This window comes from Microplitis demolitor, chromosome 10 (genome assembly GCF_026212275.2).
Source record: "Microplitis demolitor isolate Queensland-Clemson2020A chromosome 10, iyMicDemo2.1a, whole genome shotgun sequence".
NCBI classification, from domain to species: domain Eukaryota; kingdom Metazoa; phylum Arthropoda; class Insecta; order Hymenoptera; family Braconidae; genus Microplitis; species Microplitis demolitor.
The window spans coordinates 6266611-6286137 of record NC_068554.1 but is presented as its reverse complement, the minus strand read 5'-3'; the positions used below and the strand labels follow the sequence as shown (position 1 = coordinate 6286137).

The 19527-nt window shown below is 31.0% G+C and overlaps 3 protein-coding genes across 3 annotated transcripts; 1 reads left to right on the top strand and 2 right to left on the bottom strand.

Annotated features, from left to right (window-relative positions):
• Window positions 1-6: 6 nt before the first annotated feature.
• On the top strand, window positions 7-8098 carry LOC103578297 (Fanconi anemia group D2 protein homolog). The gene is made up of 9 exons (XM_014439862.2): window positions 7-70; window positions 177-575; window positions 2423-2605; window positions 2666-2945; window positions 3016-5342; window positions 6456-6662; window positions 6727-7024; window positions 7095-7521; window positions 7866-8098. The coding sequence occupies exons 2-9, from the start codon at window positions 206-208 to the stop codon at window positions 8010-8012; spliced, it is 4239 nt and encodes a 1412-aa protein (XP_014295348.2). The 5' UTR covers window positions 7-70; window positions 177-205; the 3' UTR covers window positions 8013-8098.
• On the bottom strand, window positions 8023-11861 carry LOC103578307 (peroxidase). Its single transcript, XM_008559331.2, has 4 exons — window positions 11734-11861; window positions 10751-11669; window positions 9566-10685; window positions 8023-8296 (listed from the first exon to the last, which is right to left on the bottom strand). The coding sequence occupies exons 1-4, from the start codon at window positions 11859-11861 to the stop codon at window positions 8124-8126; spliced, it is 2340 nt and encodes a 779-aa protein (XP_008557553.2). The 3' UTR covers window positions 8023-8123.
• A 1591-nt stretch (window positions 11862-13452) lies between these two features.
• LOC103578306 (uncharacterized) lies at window positions 13453-18336 on the bottom strand. Its single transcript, XM_008559330.2, has 8 exons — window positions 18160-18336; window positions 17583-17812; window positions 17044-17522; window positions 16225-16422; window positions 15450-15589; window positions 14996-15397; window positions 13658-14117; window positions 13453-13592 (listed from the first exon to the last, which is right to left on the bottom strand). Exons 1-8 carry the CDS (start codon window positions 18334-18336, stop codon window positions 13453-13455), a joined length of 2226 nt encoding a protein of 741 aa, XP_008557552.2.
• Between the last annotated feature and the right edge of the window lie 1191 nt (window positions 18337-19527).

The following is a 19527-nucleotide window of genomic DNA, read 5'->3' as shown; positions in this document are numbered from 1 at the left end:
GATATGGCGGTTTGCGGGAAGCGGCATTAAAATAACAGTTGAATTCAAGAATGTAAACAAGTTTGTTGAGGTTAAATATCAATTTTATCAACTACGTATCGCAATTACACTTTATTTTATATTTTAAATTTACAAGCTATTTAAATGAATGCGATTTTATTTTTATTTTAATTTAGTTAATAGGAAATTTTATTTACTATAAAAAATGGATCGCAGAAAAATTAAAGCGCGGGGATTGCACAGAAAAATAAGTGTTCCAGAAACTCAGTCTTCCACAGCCTCAGGAGATGACGTTGATGCATTTTCTGGTGGTTATCAATCACAAAAATCACAGCGCACTTCAAATACTGAATTATTAAGAGCATCGCAACGAGCTTCTAATACTGAATTGCTGAGAAAACAATCAAATTTAGCTGCCCCATCAACTTCAGGTACTGCTGACAAAAGACATGAACCTGAATCTGATGAACTTGATACTCTTGATACTATTGAAGAGTCTCCTGATAGCTCGGCTAAAGAAAATGAAGTACCGGATATGCTTGCTTCTCCTCGAGCAAAAAGACCCAGAGTTTTTGGTATTTATAATTATTTTAATAATTAATAATCAACCTGCAGTCACTACGTGACTGTTAGAGTATTCCCAAATAGCACACTTGCTTTTGAAACATCTATAAGATGTCAGTTTTTAGGCAACTTTTTGAATTATCGATAACGCACCAATATTTATTTATTTATTTATTTATTTATAGCAAAAGAACGCTGATCGGCAGTATACATTAATAGTAACAATAATATATTATTAGTGATATTTGATATTAATATAAACATAAATAATCAGTATGAGACTAATAGTAAAATAAAATAGAATAAAATTAAAATTGGTGATATTGTACATGTATTAGTTGTTTAGTATTGTATTTTTGATCTTTGTTATAAAACCAGACATTGAATCCTCGAAGAAGTTAGTATCCTGGCAGTGTTCGTTGACTAGATTGGCTATCCTAGTCCTAAGACCATGGTAAACATAGCTTTTTGTTGTCTTAATAACATCGAAGATGTTGACAAAACGATCAGAAATTTGTGTCACCGAAAAAATATCTTCTTAAAAGACTTGATACAAGTGACGAAAAAAGTAAATTACAAATAGTGGTAAAATGAGTCATCTAAATGACTTTTTAATTGGAATAAGACAGGAAAAACAACACGCCTCTGTCTCCGGAACCAACATTTACATGTCGTATTTATACCAAAAAAGGTGACTTTAAGACATCTTAAAGTTGACCCTGTGCTACTTGGGTTACTACACAGTTTATTAAATATGATGTGAATTTAAATATATATTTAAATCTTTACTCTAGAATCTTTTGTTTATTTCTGTTATCATTAAAATTTAATGAAAACAATCTCATGGTTCCATACCAAAATAAATTTTGTAATTTAAACTTTGAACAAGTTGAACTTTTTTAAATTACAGCTTTTAAAATAATATAATTAACAATAAACATAACAGCCACAAATATAATTTATGAATTGGTTAATGAACTTAATTTATGATATTATAAAATTATTTGAACAACTTAATGATAGAAAACAAGTAACATTAATTAATCTTTACTATCAATAAATGTTAACAATTTTAAATAACACCATAAATTTTAATTAACTTTTATAACTTCAAATTGTGTTGTAATTAAGTAATTATTCAATAACAATATAAGTAATGAATTTTTATTTTTTTTAACTAAACAATATTACCTAAATCAATTGAGTATAAAAATCGAATAAAATTATATAATTATTATAATGAAAGGTTCATTGCTACAAGATGCAAATATTCAATTTCTTCGAAACTTGGAGCAACAATACATAAAATAGTAAAATAATAAAAATATACTTTTAAATATTTTAGAAGTTAGAATTTATAAAAGTTCAAATTTTATAAGTTCAAATTGTTTGAACTTCAAATTACAAAAGTTAAATTTTACAAGTTCAAGCCATAAAAGTTCGATTTCAAAAGTTATTTTGGTCGAACACCCAATCTTATCATTGATTTGCAAACTGGTTAATTTGAATGATTGTATAATAATAGAATTCTTAAAAAAAAATCAACATATATTCAGTCATATTTAGAGACAATAATTAAAATATTAATTTATTTGAAGAAAATAACGACGGTTGTCTTTTTCCCGCGTAATTTAAATGTTATTCGAATGATGTAGATAAATTTATTTATTTCGATACTTAGCAATAAAAAAGAGTTTAAACTATGAAAAGGCATAAATTCAAGTTAAAACTTTTCTAATGATACCAAATTTAATAACATTAACTTATTTTATTATATAGATATGTCGGGAACAAAATTTTCCTTATTCTCTTAATAATATAGAAAATAAAAAAAATTTAACTTCTTACTTTGCTACAGAATCTCCGAGTCCAGTTAAAAAAGTTCCTGAAAAAGAAGCAAGAGATCCTAGGATCAACAGTCGCAGATCTTTGGAATCTGTCCAACGAAAACGTGCCCCGGAACCGACGACAAATACTTTGAATGATTTTTTTAATCACATAGGAATTGCCCTGAGTGAAAATGATACCCATTATATTTTAGGTACTCAATTTATAATTATTTAATAACTTTATGGTATCGATAATTAAAATAATTTTTCAGAAAATGATCCACTCATTACTTCTAAAAAAATCCAACAACTTTTACTCTCTGGTGACTTCTCCAAAGACACAATTTTAAAAGAGTTTGATGATTATTTATCAGAAGATCTTGGACAATTGAACAGATGTGTGAATCCAACGACAATAAATACTTCCGATGGACGTCAGACGGATTCATTTAAAAGCGTTTCTATTATTAAAATTTTTTTACAAGTTCCATCTATACAAAGTAGTATATTAAATAGTCTGCTGACTAAATTAAATGAGACTATTGTTGCAGCGTAAGTAAATAAATAAATAAATGTACAAATAAATGTCTTGTAATTTTAATAAATTAAATTTATTACTTAGTGATTCACCGGACAGTGTCCCCTGGGCTTATCAGTTACTACAGCAGCTACGGTTCCTTGAAATAGTCAGCGATCCCGAGGCATTGACATTGAAGCTTGAAGAAATATTGGAAACAAGTCCGATATGGTTTCAACGAGAGTTGATAACATTTATACCGGATATTGTGACAGATACTCAGCATAAAGCTATTGCAGAAATTCTGTTCAAGTTAATGGAAGTACAGCGCGAATTGACAAATGTTATTCTTGATTGCATAAGTAATTTATCATTGGGTAAAGAATTTTTGGAGGATTTACGAGAAACAATGTTGACTTTATTAAGTAGAGATTGTCATATAGATCAAATATCGGCGATAATCAAATTTACTTTAGATGATTGTCCAACAGTTGAAGTTTGCCAAACAGTATTACGTCACATACGAGTACTTGAGTTGCAACCACTTGCTGGTGAAAATACTGAAGAGTATTATTCAAATCAAACAATTATTGTCAGTGCACTTAGAATGATAATTGTGTTGAGTAAAGAAATGGCAAACGCTTCAATAAATGTTGTGGGTTCAATTAGTCCGGATAAAACAGCAAAGCCATTTGATTTAATTATACTGCTGTTACTTTACGAAGGAACGAGTAAAAAAAAAAAAGCTGAGAGTATACTTAAGCAGCACATCAAGACAGCATTTTATCGTTCGAGTTTGCTTAATGAATTTTACTCTGGCTATCAAGAAGTCGTTAAAGATCTTCAGTCAGCGGCATTAAATATGGCGAGTAATTTATTGAAATCAGAAGACGGTGTTCTGATTGATTTTACCACCGAGTGGTTTCGTCATCAGTTTTTAATTCACGGCGAGTTAATTCATAAGCAACGGGAAATTGTTGAAAAATTGATCGTACTGATGGGCAATAATGATCATACTGCTAAAAATGCTCTAGCAATTTTGTGTAAAATGACGACTAATAGAGACGAACGCCGGTATCTTCAAGCTCATTGTCATTATTTGAGAATTTTGTTGGAAAAAATGGAGAAACTTGATCTTCAAGAAGTTACGATGCTAAATGATTTACTGCACGCACTCTGTGCTAGTTCTAATGCTGTAACTGATACCCTGCGCGATGATCTATTTATTTTACTACAAAAACACTTGTCGTGTCATGACAGTATAGTGAAATCCAAAGGAGTTGCTGGCGGTGTTATGGCTATAAAACATCTGGCAACTAGCGAAGAAAATCAAAATATGGCTGTTGATATTTTTAAAAAAATTTTAAATGGTGTCAAAGAATGTCCAAAATCACGAGGATTTTTCTACGATACTCTTGGCAGTATTATTGCACAGACTGATAACATTAAGCAAGAATTTTTAACCCAAATTATCACATTAATTGACAATGAATTCTTTGACGTTTATGTGACAGACAGATACAATGGACCATTGACACCCAGCTTTCGATTGAATGCTTCAAATAGTTCGCAGCAACTTTTCATTCAATTTGGCCAAGGAAAGTACGAGGGAATTGTTCCGGCATTGCTGCGTCTTATGAAAATTTGCTATCCACGTACTGAGAGTGAACGTTTGAATATCAGCGAGTTCTTAAGCTGCGCAGTATTGATGCCACCGGATCTAGATATACCGGACTCACAGACAATAGATCTTATGTTCCATTGTATTAATTGGTTCAGAGAACTTATTAATGCATGTGTAACACAGCGAAATCCTCTTTTACAACGTCAAGTGTCTAAAAGACTTGCGAATGTTATGCATCTCCAAGGTGAGCTGGCAACTTTGCTGTCATTGGCTGAAACACGTTACCAAGCACCTCCCTGCTACTTTCATTCATTTCCTCTGCCGTCATTTAATAAAGTCGAAAAGAAAACCGGAAAGAAGGGTAAAAAAGGAGGTGAAGACAAAGATAAAAGTGTCGCTGAGAAATCTTTACCTGAATGGGAATCCTGGGAAATGGGTTCACTGCTTAGCACTAAAAATCCAATGTATTTTAGACGATTAGACGCTGAAATTCTTTATTTACTTGATGTAACTATACCTGTCCAAATGTCACAGGCAAATGTTGATAATGTTTCTACTGGACAAGTTTGCTTTATCATCAAAGAGCTGCTGGCGACTTTTGATGAAGATAATGTAACTGAAAAGTTTATGACTGATTTAATTAGTCAGTTGCCAAAGATTTGTATTAAATTAAAAGATTTCGTTGAAAAGCTGAGAATTCAAGAAAGTAGCCAGCATAAGTATGCATTTAGACTTATTCTTATTCTTCTGACTACTATTTTTAATTGGAAGGGGTTTAATAATCCTGCTCATTATGATTTGTTACGAGGTAAATATTTTATTATTTTAATTGAAATCTATATTGTTAAGAAAATAAGCAAAGTTTTTTCAAATCATATCTATATGATAAAATTAGTTAACGTGATTTAATTTGAAATCGCTGGAAAGGTTTTCACTTAAATTTGTTACTTTTGCGATTTTAAATATTTTAATAGGATAATTAATTGGATAAGATAAAAGATCCAGTACCCGATCACTCATATATTTGTATGTCTATATTTACTAAATATTGGAGTGATCGGGTACTAGTTCCTTGATCGGGTAATAGGTCTTACCTTATCAGGGGTTCGCACTTTCCTCTCTATTACACTCAAGACCATGAACGGTCTTTGTTGCACTTGTACAGTAAATGGAAACTTTGGCCGAGTCTTTCTCTTAAACAAACGAATGTTATGAAACAATTAAAGTGCACTTTGCTAGATTAGACAGTAATGCATCAAAGTGCGGTCTGTGTTTTGTATTGAGAAATTTTGTTTCCGAAAAAAACCCATCCGAAAATATCTGATAACCCCTGTTATCTTGATTTTTTTTTAAACTACCAATATTTTAATTTCGCGCTGAAATTTATTTATTTATTGGATGTCATGATGTCCTGAAAACTTTGTTGATAATTGTGAGAAACGAATGAATTTGTAATTTATGATTCTATATTGAAGGCATTCAACTTTAGTATTAATTATAAACTTCACAATTTTAAAACGTCCCGTGTAAAAAAAAATCGTTTTAAAAATATTCCGAAAAGGTTCATTACTGTGAACTTTCAAATTTGAGACAATTCTGAATTTTGAGTTGATCATTTTTGAAACTTTGAAAACATTCAAGAGTAAAATTAATTTTTAACTAGTACTTTTTGACTTGAAAATCATACTGACTTGTACATTGTTTGCGCATGAAGTACATTAAAAAAAATAAAAGACTTTTCGAAAACCATATGTCGAATAGAAATATATTCCACTACTACATTAAATATCTTAGAGTAAATCGTTCGATAAACAATTAATTTTATTTAATACATGTATTAAATAAATTTACACAGAGATTGTATGTCGCTAGTAAAGTTTATTGAAATATAATTTCATATATTAATGTATTTGATTTATAGAGGGGCTGAGAATTCTTGCTGGGCAGGTTGACGAATCAAATTTGAGCCTTCGTTCATCCAAAGAACTAGTCGCTGAAGCTTACAAATATTTTGAATCATTAGCTGATGTTGCTACACAAATCTCAATAGCTTCTGCACTTGTTGATACTTGTAAAACTTTGATGAAACATTCAGGAACGTTTACTCGAGAAAATAAAGATAAACAAGGTATACTAATTATGTAATCTTATGTTTTATATTTGTGTATGAAAATTAAAAAATTTAATTGCAGCAAAAATGGGGTATGGATTTTTATGTTTGGAGTGGCCGAATGATCGTCATTCTGGTCCATTATACAAATCATCAGTAGTGAGTTTGTTAAAAAATTGGATGGAATACGAACCAAATCCTCTAGAAACGGTATCATCAGTTTTAGAATGGCTGCCGGAAGAAGTTAAAAATTTAGAAAAACCTCAAGACAAATTATCACGACTGCCACCAATTATGCGATCTAATCTTCATAATTTATATCTAAAAATCTACGATGCACTTATAAGAGGAACAAAAATTGCACTTCAATCTGCCGTCACGTCAGTATAAAATTAAATATTTTATTGGCTTTGGTAATTACTATCATTATTTTTTTGTTTTTTATTACAGAGATGTTCAAAAACTGAGAGTCTGGAAAGAAGTAGCTCTCAATCTATCGCGATTAGTTGCCATCAGTAAGACAGTTTCTACCAAAAGTATGCTAATGGTTTATCTAAGATGTACACCATCACTTCTTAAAATATTTATTGAGACAGCAATACCTACTTTTGAACACTGTTTACGTCATCAAACTGAAGAAATCACAGCAATAATAAAAATGGTTCAGGGAGGTACTAGACACTTAAACGTCACCTGCTGTCATAGTACTGAACAAAAAGATATTGCTTTATCAAAGCTTGTACCCAATGCCAAAACTGTTTTGGAAAAATTAGTATACTGTGTCAAAGGTATGCTAGTACTCAATAATAGTAGTACAGCTTTCTGGATGGGTAATCTGCTTAATAAAAATTTAGATGGGCAAGAAATATTATCTCAGGTAATTTTTCTAATACAAATTATAACGGCCGCCCAATTTTAAAACACAGTAAAATTTTATTCTTATTTTGTATTTAATTTTTCTTACAAAAAAAAACGAATTTAATAAATTAAAAAAAAATTAATCTTCGATAAGCTTAAAATAGAATTGAAGTCGTAAAAAAGGTTTTTAAAAATAATCTAATACTTAAAATTGTCACCAAATATTTTAAAAACTCCAAATATGAGAAAATTTAATCTAATGGATCGAGGTTAAAAAATTCAGCTCTGTCTGAGTTTTAAAGTTGGGCAGCCTATAAATTTAAAATAAAATATAATTTATTAAATAATTTATTACGTTCTTAGGCATCGGTTTCAACTGATGACAGACAATCATCAGTAAATGATTCCACGTCAAACGGTAACGTAAGTGATGATGACGTACTGTCAGATATCCTGGATAATGATTTAGATGAAGAAGAAGATAACGATAATTCGAATATCGATGAATAGTATTAAAGAAAAATCAAATTATTACTCAGTTATTAATTATAAAATTTTACATACAAATAATTAAAAAAATTTTAGTATATTTTTTACTCTAAGTTTTAAAAAATTAATTAATTATATAGTTTCTTTCCATGCGGTTAAGTCAACACTCTCTATATCATCGCATATCGTTATAGGATTTTCAGCGCTGACTGATCTCATAACCAGAGGTTGGATTTCATTGATATCATTAGAACAATCACAAATTAATTTTGCTAGCGATGATTTCCTCAGCTGTACCAGTTGCTCTGTAACAATCAAAATAATTATTAAATATTCTGCTAAGTTAAGAAAATGGTTTTTATATAGAAGTGGGGCTGAACACATTTTTCGATGTTCCAAGTGCTCACACTTTAAATATCCATAAATAAACTTTTTCCATTTGTTCAGTTACACGGCAGATTAAAGTTTCTGTTCGTAATTTTCTTTTTAACACAAGATACCTATCCTGGCCTTGCATCTCAAGGGTTAAAAATTAATGAAAATAATATGAAATCTTACAAATTTTCAAATATAGGGTAGAAATAGCGTTTTTGGCCACTTTAAGGCCAGTTTTGGACACATGAAAAATTAAAATAACATAATTTGTAAAAGACGCAATAACAATTAATTTTTTAAACATATTGAAAGATACTTTGATCCCACTATTAAAATGGAGGTTTTGTTTTACACTTTTTCATTATTTAAAATAAAGTATCAAATGTCAAAAAATGAAGCCGTGACCACTAGCAGAACTATCTATTACGGCAGATAGACATTTAACTCAAGTTTTGATAGTTAACTTAAGAGTAATGCATTGAAAAATAAAGAAATCATGTCAAGTAGTGCAGTGTAGCATAGAACTTTAAAATTTTTTAAATCTCCGTGAAATTAGATAATAATGTAACGGTTCCTGTCCACCTCCGTTTTAAAGGGGAATGTTTCCTCACCCTTTTGGGTATACACGTGCTGCGAGATCCCTGCCGCCACTCTTAGTCGAAAAATATCAAGTGACTAAGAGTGGACGTTAACCGGAGTTATAATCAAACATCCTCATTGTGCGTGATATCTAACCACAGCCACCACGAATCCTCTGTTTCCTATACAGGTTGTTTCAGGATAAAATGATAAAACGCAACCTCGTCTCAATGAGCAAAAAAGGGTCCTCTTCATTTATATTCACTTGGATTTCAGACATGCTACTAGCACAAACCTGCCCTCATCCATCATCAAGTGATTTTATAATCTTCGAGCTTTTCATGACCTTGAATTTATAAATCATCAAAGTTGGGCCTGTATACTCGGGAGATATTTTTGAAATTAAGCATATTTTATCCCTTTTGTATGAACTTATAGATTATTGATGCTTATATACCACCTAATTATGCAAATATATCATCAATCCGCCGACAAATATCTGCTGTTAAAATTGCTTTCAAAACAATTTGTCTAAAATTTGATCTTTGATTATCAAAAGGGTAAGCAGCCGCACTTCTATATAATTACCAAGAAAATATTTATCTAAAGAAATAATTTACCTGGCGTAAATGGATAAGGTGATTGAGAAGACTCATACCAATAGCGATCACCTGACTGCAGTCGTTGGAACTGCTGACTAACGAGACACGTGAAAGTAGGGCCAATTAACCCATCGGCTATTTTTATCTCCGCAAGTGCACCAGTATATAAGTCAATGTCATCAACGTCTTCGTAAAGCAACGGTAATTGTTTGAAGCTATCGGGATCAACGATTCCGCGTAGTTGAAGAAAATTCCGAGGGCGAACAAGTCCGCAGAACTCTCTCCATGCTGTGTAACCAGGCAGGCCATGATCTCTGCCTCGCTGAATGTTGAGCGAGACCAGATCCAGCCCGCAAGGTACAAATGGCAGATGATGTGTTGAGTTATACGAATTTGTTTGGCTTGAAAGAGGATCTTCAAACAGATGTCTCGTTAATTGAGATGTAACGTGGGTTGAAGTTTTTTGAATGAAATTTCTCGTAGCTGAGAGAATAGAGCTTTCGACCCCAGTCTTTGCATACAAACTGTAAGGATTGAATAGAATTTTGTGCAATTGAATGTAATCTTCAGTTCCTTTCTCAGCGTCGGTCATTTTCATGAGACCAGGAAGTAGAGTATGAGCAAAACGAAATGCTGATGCTGCAAAATTATTAGCGATTGTTGGATCAAAATTTTTCGAAGCTTCACGATAAATATTTGACTCTAGCGGCAACAATTTACGTTTTCTTGCTTCACTGTCCCCGATAACAACTGGAACAAATTCTTTGTACGCAATATGCTGCATTTGAGCGCCAATAATTCTTCTACTTTCTTGATAGAGTCTCTCATCATCCCAATGTGGATTTAATTCCTGCAGTTGGGTGGCTAACAAATTATGCTGGCGTGCCCACAGTAGATGCATAGTAGTCAGATGCAAATTTTCATTAGCTCGTGCGTCCCCAGATGCGAAACAATATCGCCCACGTTTATTTTCAACTTCTCTGTTACAGCCGTCATTTAAATCAGTACTTTGTGGTAACAAAGTTCTACCATCAGGTGCTTTGTACATTCGTAATTGTCCAGCTTTAAATTCACGCAGTGAGTCTGCTAGATTTTTATTCGACCCATATACTGTTGAAGCATCGATAAATGATGTGACCTACCATTAATTTTAATTTATTAAATTGATCTAAATAATTGTAGATTATAAATAATTCAAACTACCTGATTAAGTTGTTGACGAGGACCTAATTTACACTGCATTGCTGGTGCAGATCGTACGAACTCCATACATTTTGAACCAGCAACATCATAAACCGGATCACCAGGACCAACAAACACAGGAAAACATTCTGGATGCCCAATATTATCAGGCGGGCAGCAGGAAAATGAACTTCCATTGGTACCTTGACTTATTGCCGTAGCTGTGATATCATGATCTAAAAATTGCCCAAAAACTGCCAGCATGACAGTGAATGAGGGATTTGAACTTGAAGCTGGAGTGTGCGCACGCAAACTTATTTCTCTAGCAGAAGGTAAAGGCTTTCCAGACTTAGCAACTCGCGGTGCTTCAATGCCATCCGCGTAATCCGGTGGCAAACTTCTGGAATAAGGAGTAAATGCTGCTCCACGATTTATCGGATCATTGCAAGTACCATCAAACGTTCTGAATCTACTTGGTACATTACAGCTCGACAAAAAATATTCTTTACAACTGTTACCATTAGGCGCCCAATCGCCATCAAAAAAAATATCCATCGTCGTAATATCAATGTCTTTTCTTATAGACTTGAAATATCTTGTAGCTCCTAGCTCACCAACTCCAGCTACTGCTAACTTTCCAGCATACAGACTTGTTTTCACAGCGTTATGGTGTCGTGCGTTGGGCGACACTTCATCTTGAGGATGAAATGTTGCTTTTGAATTAATCAAATTACGCTCATGTATTGCACGTTGTCCTGCTTCAATCACGTCCGATAATTCATCGTCACTAAGGTCTTGGCTGTTTGGTAATTTGATTAATTGTGGAGTCATCGAAAGCTTGAGAGAAAATGTTGAATTTTTTTCTTCCATTTCTTCATTTAAATGGATTTCACTCACCGAGTAACTCACCATTGCCACCAGGATCATTATCAATATCAATCTACAATTATTTGATAAAATAAATAAATAATTGGTGATAATTAATTGGGTGGTTAATTACTTACAGCATAGTTGCACATAAACAATATTGGAACTGACGAAGTTTGACAGTTTGATTTCTAATCACTCTTCTACACTTGTAAAAAGTTGATTCAGTTGGTTGAGTTAAAAATGTTGTCTCACTTGGTGACATTATTAATTATTAATTATTTTAATTAAAAATAAGCTGATGCTCTCACGTCGATTTCTACTGAGTAACTGAAGTACGAGACTAGGGTCGCAAATCCAGTCCAGTCCCTTTCTTTTTTATTTTTTTTATCCTCAACTTTTTTTTATTGATATAAAATATTTATATATTTATTTTTTTTTTGTTAATAGATCAACATGAGAATAACTAAAGTAAATAATTATAATTAATAAATATATTTAATATTTATTATATTAATAATAAATAAATATTAATATGAAATTATGAAACATTTGCGGTTTTTACGGGAGAACAGGCATTAAGAAATAAGATATGATCTTATTACAATTAAGTACGTACTCTATGTACTTATTATTATTGCACATATTGATATTTAAAAAATATTATCGATAACTTGATATATATTTATATATATGTAAGTTAAAGATGCAAATGTGTAATTGTGAGTATGGTGGCAAAAAAAATTGAGTAACTTGAGCTGACGAGAGGCTTCCCACTAGGGTTTCACACTCGCAAGTTATTAGTACTCTGACATTTAACAAATGTAAATTACATATACAACCCAAGTAGCACAGAGGCAAGTTTAAGATGTATTTCAAAAGGACAAGACATAGGGTAGAGTCAATATGGCCACAAAAAATGATTTCAAAATTCCCTGATATTTTCCGGTTTTATTTCCTCGTCAAAAATTAAATCCGATGATTAAACCATGCGAGAAACTGAAAAAAATTCAATAAAATAAGTGTGGCCTACTTTTGATGTTAAAAACATTTCAAATTTTTAAATGATTCTCAACAGACTAACTCGAAGGACAATGGCCGTACAACAAAAACCAAAAGAACAAATTGTAGCTTCAAGTCCAGTTTTCGGACCTGGTCTTGAAATTTTTTCATTATGCACGGTTTCGGAGTAGTCAAAAGTCAATCGTAGTTATTAAAAAAATTTTATTGAAGTCCGTAGACCGTTTTTCAGGCGAGCAAAAATTATTTAATTTTGAACTGTCACAATTAAATTTTTTGATACATTTTGAAATTCCCTGACATTTTCATAATATTTCCGGTTGCATTAAATTCCCTGGTAATTTTCGATATTCTCAGTTTTCCCGGTTTGTGCTCATTCTAGAGAGATCCCGTTTTTGGAAATTGTAGGGTCAGTTTTGGACATTCAAAAAATTAAAATAAAATAATTTGTAAAAGACGCAACGACAATTAATTTTTAAAATGTGTTCAAAGATATTTTTATCCTACTACTAAAATAGAAATTTTATTTTATACTTCTTCATCAATTAAAATAATGTCTATAATGTCCACAAATGGAGCAGTGGCTAAAAATGGTATACTTCTATCCTAAAGATGTTTGTCCGAGGATTCATAAAAAATTTATCTGACAATTATTTGTAATTTAATTTTTATCATCACTGGTGTCAAGTCTTAAGCAAATATTTTTTCGGTGATATAAATTTTTGATCGCTTTGTCAACATTTAAAAACTTATTTCTTATAGATGTCACAAAACCAAGTGTGCTACTTGAGAATCAATATGATTTAAAATAATTATTTTTAACTCAAGGCAGTTAATTATTCAACGCAGCAGTATAATTTATAATTTTTTTCAGCGCGAAGTTCAAGCCATTGTTCTTGATTGGGAACATACATTTCCGCGGGCATTCGCTCTAAGCCCAATGACTCTGGCGATCCATTGTCTGAAGATCTTGTTCCTGAATTTTAATTAAAAAATTTATTTATTTATGAATCAATTAATTAATTAATCAAAATTACTTACGAATCTTTTTATGCATCGCTATAGCTTCGCCGGGATGTCGAAGAAGCAATCGTCCGACACCTTCACACCGTCTGAGAACTTCATTTTTCAGCAACTGGTCTTTCACATTCTGACTTATTATTGGACAATTTGTTACCCATTGAGACACGTAAGCGAAGTCTGATAATAATTGATAGGCACCTGGTTCACTGAATTTTATTCGGTGGAGATAAATGTAATCAAGCCAGGCCTCGCACATTATTTTTAACACCATATTTGAGATGTCTTCGTCTTCAACTACTTCTAATACCGGTAGTAACACCCGCTCCAAATATACTTGGACATAAGGACTTGGATTTATGTTTGAGACGATGCTAGATCTTCTCCAGATATTTGATATTGGAAAGCACATGTGTAAATTAGCGAGACTTATTACTCGGCATATTTTGGCGAGTGTACTGATACATTTAGATGATGATTCCTACATTGATTTAAAATAATTATTCATCATGATATTGATAAAACTTATAAATAATCGAGTTGTTTAAACCAAAAAATAATTTTTTTCGCTCTTACCCGTTCCAATATTATCAATTGATACGAAAAAAAATTCTTTTAAAAAATTATCATACTGGGTAAGCCGACATCTAATAATTTTTGAATTTTAGCAACGATTGAAATTGTGTTAGAAAGGCCAATGATCAATGATAAATAATTACAAATCAAAATTAATGAGGTACAATTGTTACTTAATTAAAATTCTATGTCTTTGGAAAAATTTATTATTTAAAAAATTCGTGTTAGACAAAGCGCGAGTGATGCTTACAACAAGCAGCAAAACAAAATTTGAGCGACAGAAAAAAGTGGGTAAGCTTAGAAATCGTGACGAAAAGCGCGATAAGGGAAGTTGCTTATAACGAGATTGGGTTGTAATAATAAGCTAGAGCAGGGTTCCAATTTTTGGGCAATTTTTTTGTTAAGTACTAACATTTGAAGAGTAATCACGAAAAAAAATTGCTTTTTTTTAACCACCCTAATTAGTAATTAATATTAGAGTAATTATACATAAATACGGCGCCACATATTTTTGGATATAAAAAATCGATTATAAAAAATGAAAAATTAGAACATATTTTTTCATTAGAGAGTTGAAAAAGAAAATTTTTTCGAGGCTTTCTTGAAATTTTCATAAAATGATTTTTTTTTAGCTCTGTTAATATTTTTTTCACCATTCCGGGGTCAATTGGAACAAGTTAAAAAAATTTGAGGATATAGATTAAGATTTTTTATATCGAACAATACGGAGAGAACTCATGCATTATTATCAATATTTTTATTGCTATTATTATTATGATTTACTTTAAGTAATGAGAAATTAGCATTAACTTCAGAGACGATTTTAGCTCGCATTCGAGTACAAACATAAACTTGAACACTTGGATTGTCAGTATTCAAAGCAGCAGTATGGTCAGCGAGTTTCAGATACGAGATTTGATTGATACAGTTGCTAAGATCTCCCTTAACAAGAAGAAAAAAACTTTCTAGGTCCCAGGTGTGTGCTATTATTTTAGATTCGTGACTTGCCCAGAGTCTCATCGTGTGGATAGAATGATCTAGTCTGTGAAGAATAATTATTTGTTCAGAAAGTGGTAGTTCCATCAGAGGTGCTCCTATCACCCACTCGCCGCTGATTTCGCATTCGTTGCTCAAGTTTACTAACAACTGAAATACTTGGGCAAACATTTGACCAGTGTCTGTTCCCTGGAACGTATCGATATTAGTATTGCTATTAAATTTGTTAGATAATTAATACCTCTGATGAATGGGGTCTTGATGCACATTCAAATGATGCAATATAAGCCAACCGGAACAGTTCATCCCAACATGTTGTTGTTACATGACAGCCTAAGGTGTCACATAAATTATCTAATGTGGGTCTTATATTTACTGGAACTTAGAATTATTTATTTAATATTTTATTTTATGAATGGGTACGCTGTAAAAAATTTTTGGTGTGAAAATGGTCCCGAACACTTTACATGGTCTGTTCGGTGTGAAATTTTCTTGGTGTGAAATATCAAGCGGTGTACTTTTTACTAGAGGTGTGCGTATTTACAAATAAAATTTCAAAATTTTCTTTAGAAAAATTTAAAATTGTAATAGTTTTTCCAATAATTCAAATTTTTGTCAGAGGTAAAAATAGGAAATTCGAATTATTCGATTCGAAATTTGAATTCAATAGACATGCTCGATTTGTTTCACACACCCCAACTTTTTACACAGTATATAATTCTTCTTTCACACCATTTGGAGTTATTAGTTCAAATAATGCCCGATAAGAAAATCTGTAGTTAAAAATTAATTAATAATATATAAGTTGCAAAACTATAATATTATCATTATTATTAATATGGATTACTTTAAAATAAAAATTAAATACCTAGTATCGAAGTAATCAAGTTTTATATAAAGAACATATTGGTGGTGTGAACGTTTGAAAATTTTCACACCGAATAATTCGAGCCACAGCACGGACTCAAAATTTTTTACAGTGTAACAATTATAATTATATGTAAATATATAGAAACCATTAGATGGACTGAGTAAAAATGAATGCAACCAATCTTTAAGATAATGTGCACCATGATTATGTCGTGTTGCTAATCCTTCTGCCGACCACCATAAAATAACATGATCAAGAATTTCAGATATTGCTGCCCAACATACTTGACAGTAGTAATCAGATAGTCTAGCTAGAATACTACTTCTTATTTTTATTATTTTACCTGATTACAAAAATTAATACTATGACAAATAATTTATTTTTCACCATACCTGCATCGAAAGTTCAAGTTCCTGCCCTGTTAAGCGTGAAAAAAGTCGTATTTTTCTTTTATGAGAATATAAATGGTTTGACATTGGCTTGTATTGACTGGCAGAACAGGCATTGAAACTCACAGTTTTAGACAGCTTAATTTTTCGTTAACAAGAAACATTGATGACAAGAAAATAACAAAGAAATTGACTTTGAGCTTACGAAACCTGTCCAATCAGAATGTCTTGTCATCAATGTTTCTGGTTAACGAAAAATTAAGCTATTGAAATTTGGATTATTAGAAATTTGGGTAATTGGTAGTATTGGTAATTGAAATTACGGGTGATCGGGATTTTAGGTGATTGGAAATTTTGGTAATAGGGATCTGAGTTATTGGAATATGTCCTATCAGTTACTTTTCCAATTGGAACCTGTGCAATAGACGTCTTCCCCAGTTTTAATGCCGTTGACATGAAAAATAATATACTTAATAGTAAGGAATAAATTGTATTTATTTATTGTCCCATAAAAAAAAGTGCAACTTCCCGCTAAACTGGACAGGTATTTAAACTTTCAGTAGAAAAAATATTACCTTGTTTGTCATATCTGAAACTATCGGCATGAAAGAGTAAAGGAGAAATATCTTTAGCGACTTGTATAAATTTTTGTATTTTCTTTTTCTGGTTGTTAACTAAAGCTTGAAAGCTTTCAATATTAGTATCGCTACATTTTCTACGTGCGGCAGCATTTATAGTTGATCCTGGCGGAGTTATATGTTTTGTAAGTGCGCGATAAATTTCAACACTGGAATTTTCAGACATTTCAAGATCACCGGAAGACGATGAATTACACTTGTCTTGATTGTTGGGTTGATAAATTGCTAACAGACAGTCTATGAGTTCGTAACAGTACTCTTCAGCTTTATTTTTCCCTAGAATTTGTAAGATTCGTAGTACTGACAGCGGTTTTAATGACTCCAACATTGAAGGACAGTCATTTGAAAAGATGTTTATTGATGATTCAGTGATACTGCTCTCTAAACTCAAGGCGTCGATGTAGATCTTGATTAATCTATTGGTATTTGGAATGCTATTAATAACTATTTGTTTATATTTCGTTGATTAAATTTACCTCAAAAACTTTAATGTCAACTCATCACTCTCCCAATCCAATGTTTGATTTATAAAAATGTAAATAAATTTAGCGATTGTATTTAATAAACGTTTCATAATAGACAAGAGATGGTCGCTTTTGTAATTATAAACGATTTGATTTGCAGCAAAAGTATTTTTTGACGAATGGATAGTTTTGTAGTTTTGAATTAGTGTTTCTAATTGATCTAACATCGGATCATTAAGTACCTGGAAAAAAATGTTTAAATCTATAAACGACTCATCAGTACTATGATTCACTTGCCGTAAATTCGATTAATAATTAGATTCAGTCAAATTCTATTTAAATTTATAAACATAATTTTTTATATTTTCGCTTTACAACAAATACTTTTGGTTTCAAAAAATTGTATCAATTATTTTTTATAAATTTTTAGAATACGGCCTTAAAAAATAATCAACATCACGGCCCGAAGTTTAAAAAATAATTTAAAAATTGAATACTTTCTTTTAAAAATGACCAATAAATTGTAGAATAATTACATTAATTAAGTAATTATTAAAATAATAATATATTAATCCATAAAAATAAGTACCTGCTCATCACAAACAATAGTACATTGTTGTAATTGTTCAATAATCAATCCCATGTTTCGTGCTAATTTCCTGGTGGTATAATTAAAACAAACAATATCTTTAAACCATGATTCAAGTTTACTATCAGGAAACGGTAACCACTTCGTTATATTAACGCGATAACAATTACTTTCCATTACAATTATGAATTATTAAACAAAATAATAAATTAAATCTTCCATCAACTTACACTAGATTTACTGTTACCATAGAAACGTTTCTATTAGGGATGTGCGAATAGTTTAAACTGACGAATTATTTGTGTCCAATCGAATCGAACTATTCGAGTCGAAACTTTACAAATTGGTCAATTCTCGAATCATTCGAAAACTTCCAAATTATTAAAAAATTTTCTTTTGGACGATTTAAAGTTGTAATTATTTTTCCAATAACTCAAATTTTTGTCAAAATTAAATAGAGCTCAGACACGAATCTACAAAAAAATAATTTTTGATTTCTTTAAAAACTACGATGCTGTAAGTAGCAGTCATTAAAAAAATGTATTTATTTTTAATAAACAAAGTAAATACTGTCAGGCAAAAATTTAAAAAAATGCATGTAGAAAATTTTCAAAAATTTTGTTGTGTATATTTTTTAAAAATTTTTTTGATGACAATTGATTTGGTAATTGAAAACATTAAAATTTTCGGATGTCGGCTACTTTCAGCATCATTAAAGGTGGGCAGTACTAACAGAATTTTCTAATTATGTCTTGTATAATTGTGTTTTTCCAATGATGAAAATCTGATAAATTTCTGTATTAATAATTGATTAATAAATTCAATTAAAAGTAAAATTCAAAAATTCGTTTAGTACGACACAGCCTTAAAAACTGCAAGCATTAAGGGCATTCTCAGACAGTTTTATTAATTAATTTCGACAAAATTAAAGCATTAATTGAAAAAAGGACAACGCATTTACAATTTTGCCGAGAAATAGATTTAAAAAAAAATGACTTGCAATTGTTATCAATTAGGAGTTAAATGGAATTTGTTGAATAAATTTCAATCTACAAAATTTGAAAATTCAAATTAAAAAATTGACATGAAAATTTTATTGAAATTTATTTTCCAAATTTCGTTTAAATCCTAATTCAAATTAACTGTAAATAATTTTTTTTTAAACGTTTTCTTTTTTTTGATTAATGCTTAAACTTTTTTCTAATTCATTATCAAAATTTTAATACGGCCATTACCATTGAAAGTCATTGAATATTTTAAAAAAGTGTGGGGGGGGGGGGGCGGTCTGAGAATGGCTTTGAATAAAAATTGAATACTTAAAAGCTGATCAGAATTTGCTCGATTCGAATAGAGTAATTTAAAAAATTA

What these genes read in the sequence shown, in the direction of transcription:
- LOC103578297 (XM_014439862.2), top strand. Translation starts at nt 206, where the DNA reads ATGGATCGCAGAAAAATTAAAGCGCGGGGATTGCACAGAAAAATAAGT. An exon ending in AAAAAGACCCAGAGTTTTTG is followed by an intron (nt 576 to 2,422) that starts GTATTTATAATT and finishes ACTTTGCTACAG; the next exon opens with AATCTCCGAGTCCAGTTAAA. An exon ending in AATGAGACTATTGTTGCAGC is followed by an intron (nt 2,946 to 3,015) that starts GTAAGTAAATAA and finishes TTTATTACTTAG; the next exon opens with TGATTCACCGGACAGTGTCC.
- LOC103578307 (XM_008559331.2), bottom strand. Translation starts at nt 11,861, where the DNA reads ATGTCACCAAGTGAGACAACATTTTTAACTCAACCAACTGAATCAACT. An exon ending in CTCGTCAACAACTTAATCAG is followed by an intron (nt 10,686 to 10,750) that starts GTAGTTTGAATT and finishes AATTAATGGTAG; the next exon opens with GTCACATCATTTATCGATGC. An exon ending in ACCTTATCCATTTACGCCAG is followed by an intron (nt 8,297 to 9,565) that starts GTAAATTATTTC and finishes TGATTGTTACAG; the next exon opens with AGCAACTGGTACAGCTGAGG.
- LOC103578306 (XM_008559330.2), bottom strand. Translation starts at nt 18,336, where the DNA reads ATGGAAAGTAATTGTTATCGCGTTAATATAACGAAGTGGTTACCGTTT. An exon ending in CTATTGTTTGTGATGAGCAG is followed by an intron (nt 17,813 to 18,159) that starts GTACTTATTTTT and finishes ATTTTTTTCCAG; the next exon opens with GTACTTAATGATCCGATGTT. An exon ending in TTTACTCAGTCCATCTAATG is followed by an intron (nt 15,590 to 16,224) that starts GTTTCTATATAT and finishes AATAATTCTAAG; the next exon opens with TTCCAGTAAATATAAGACCC.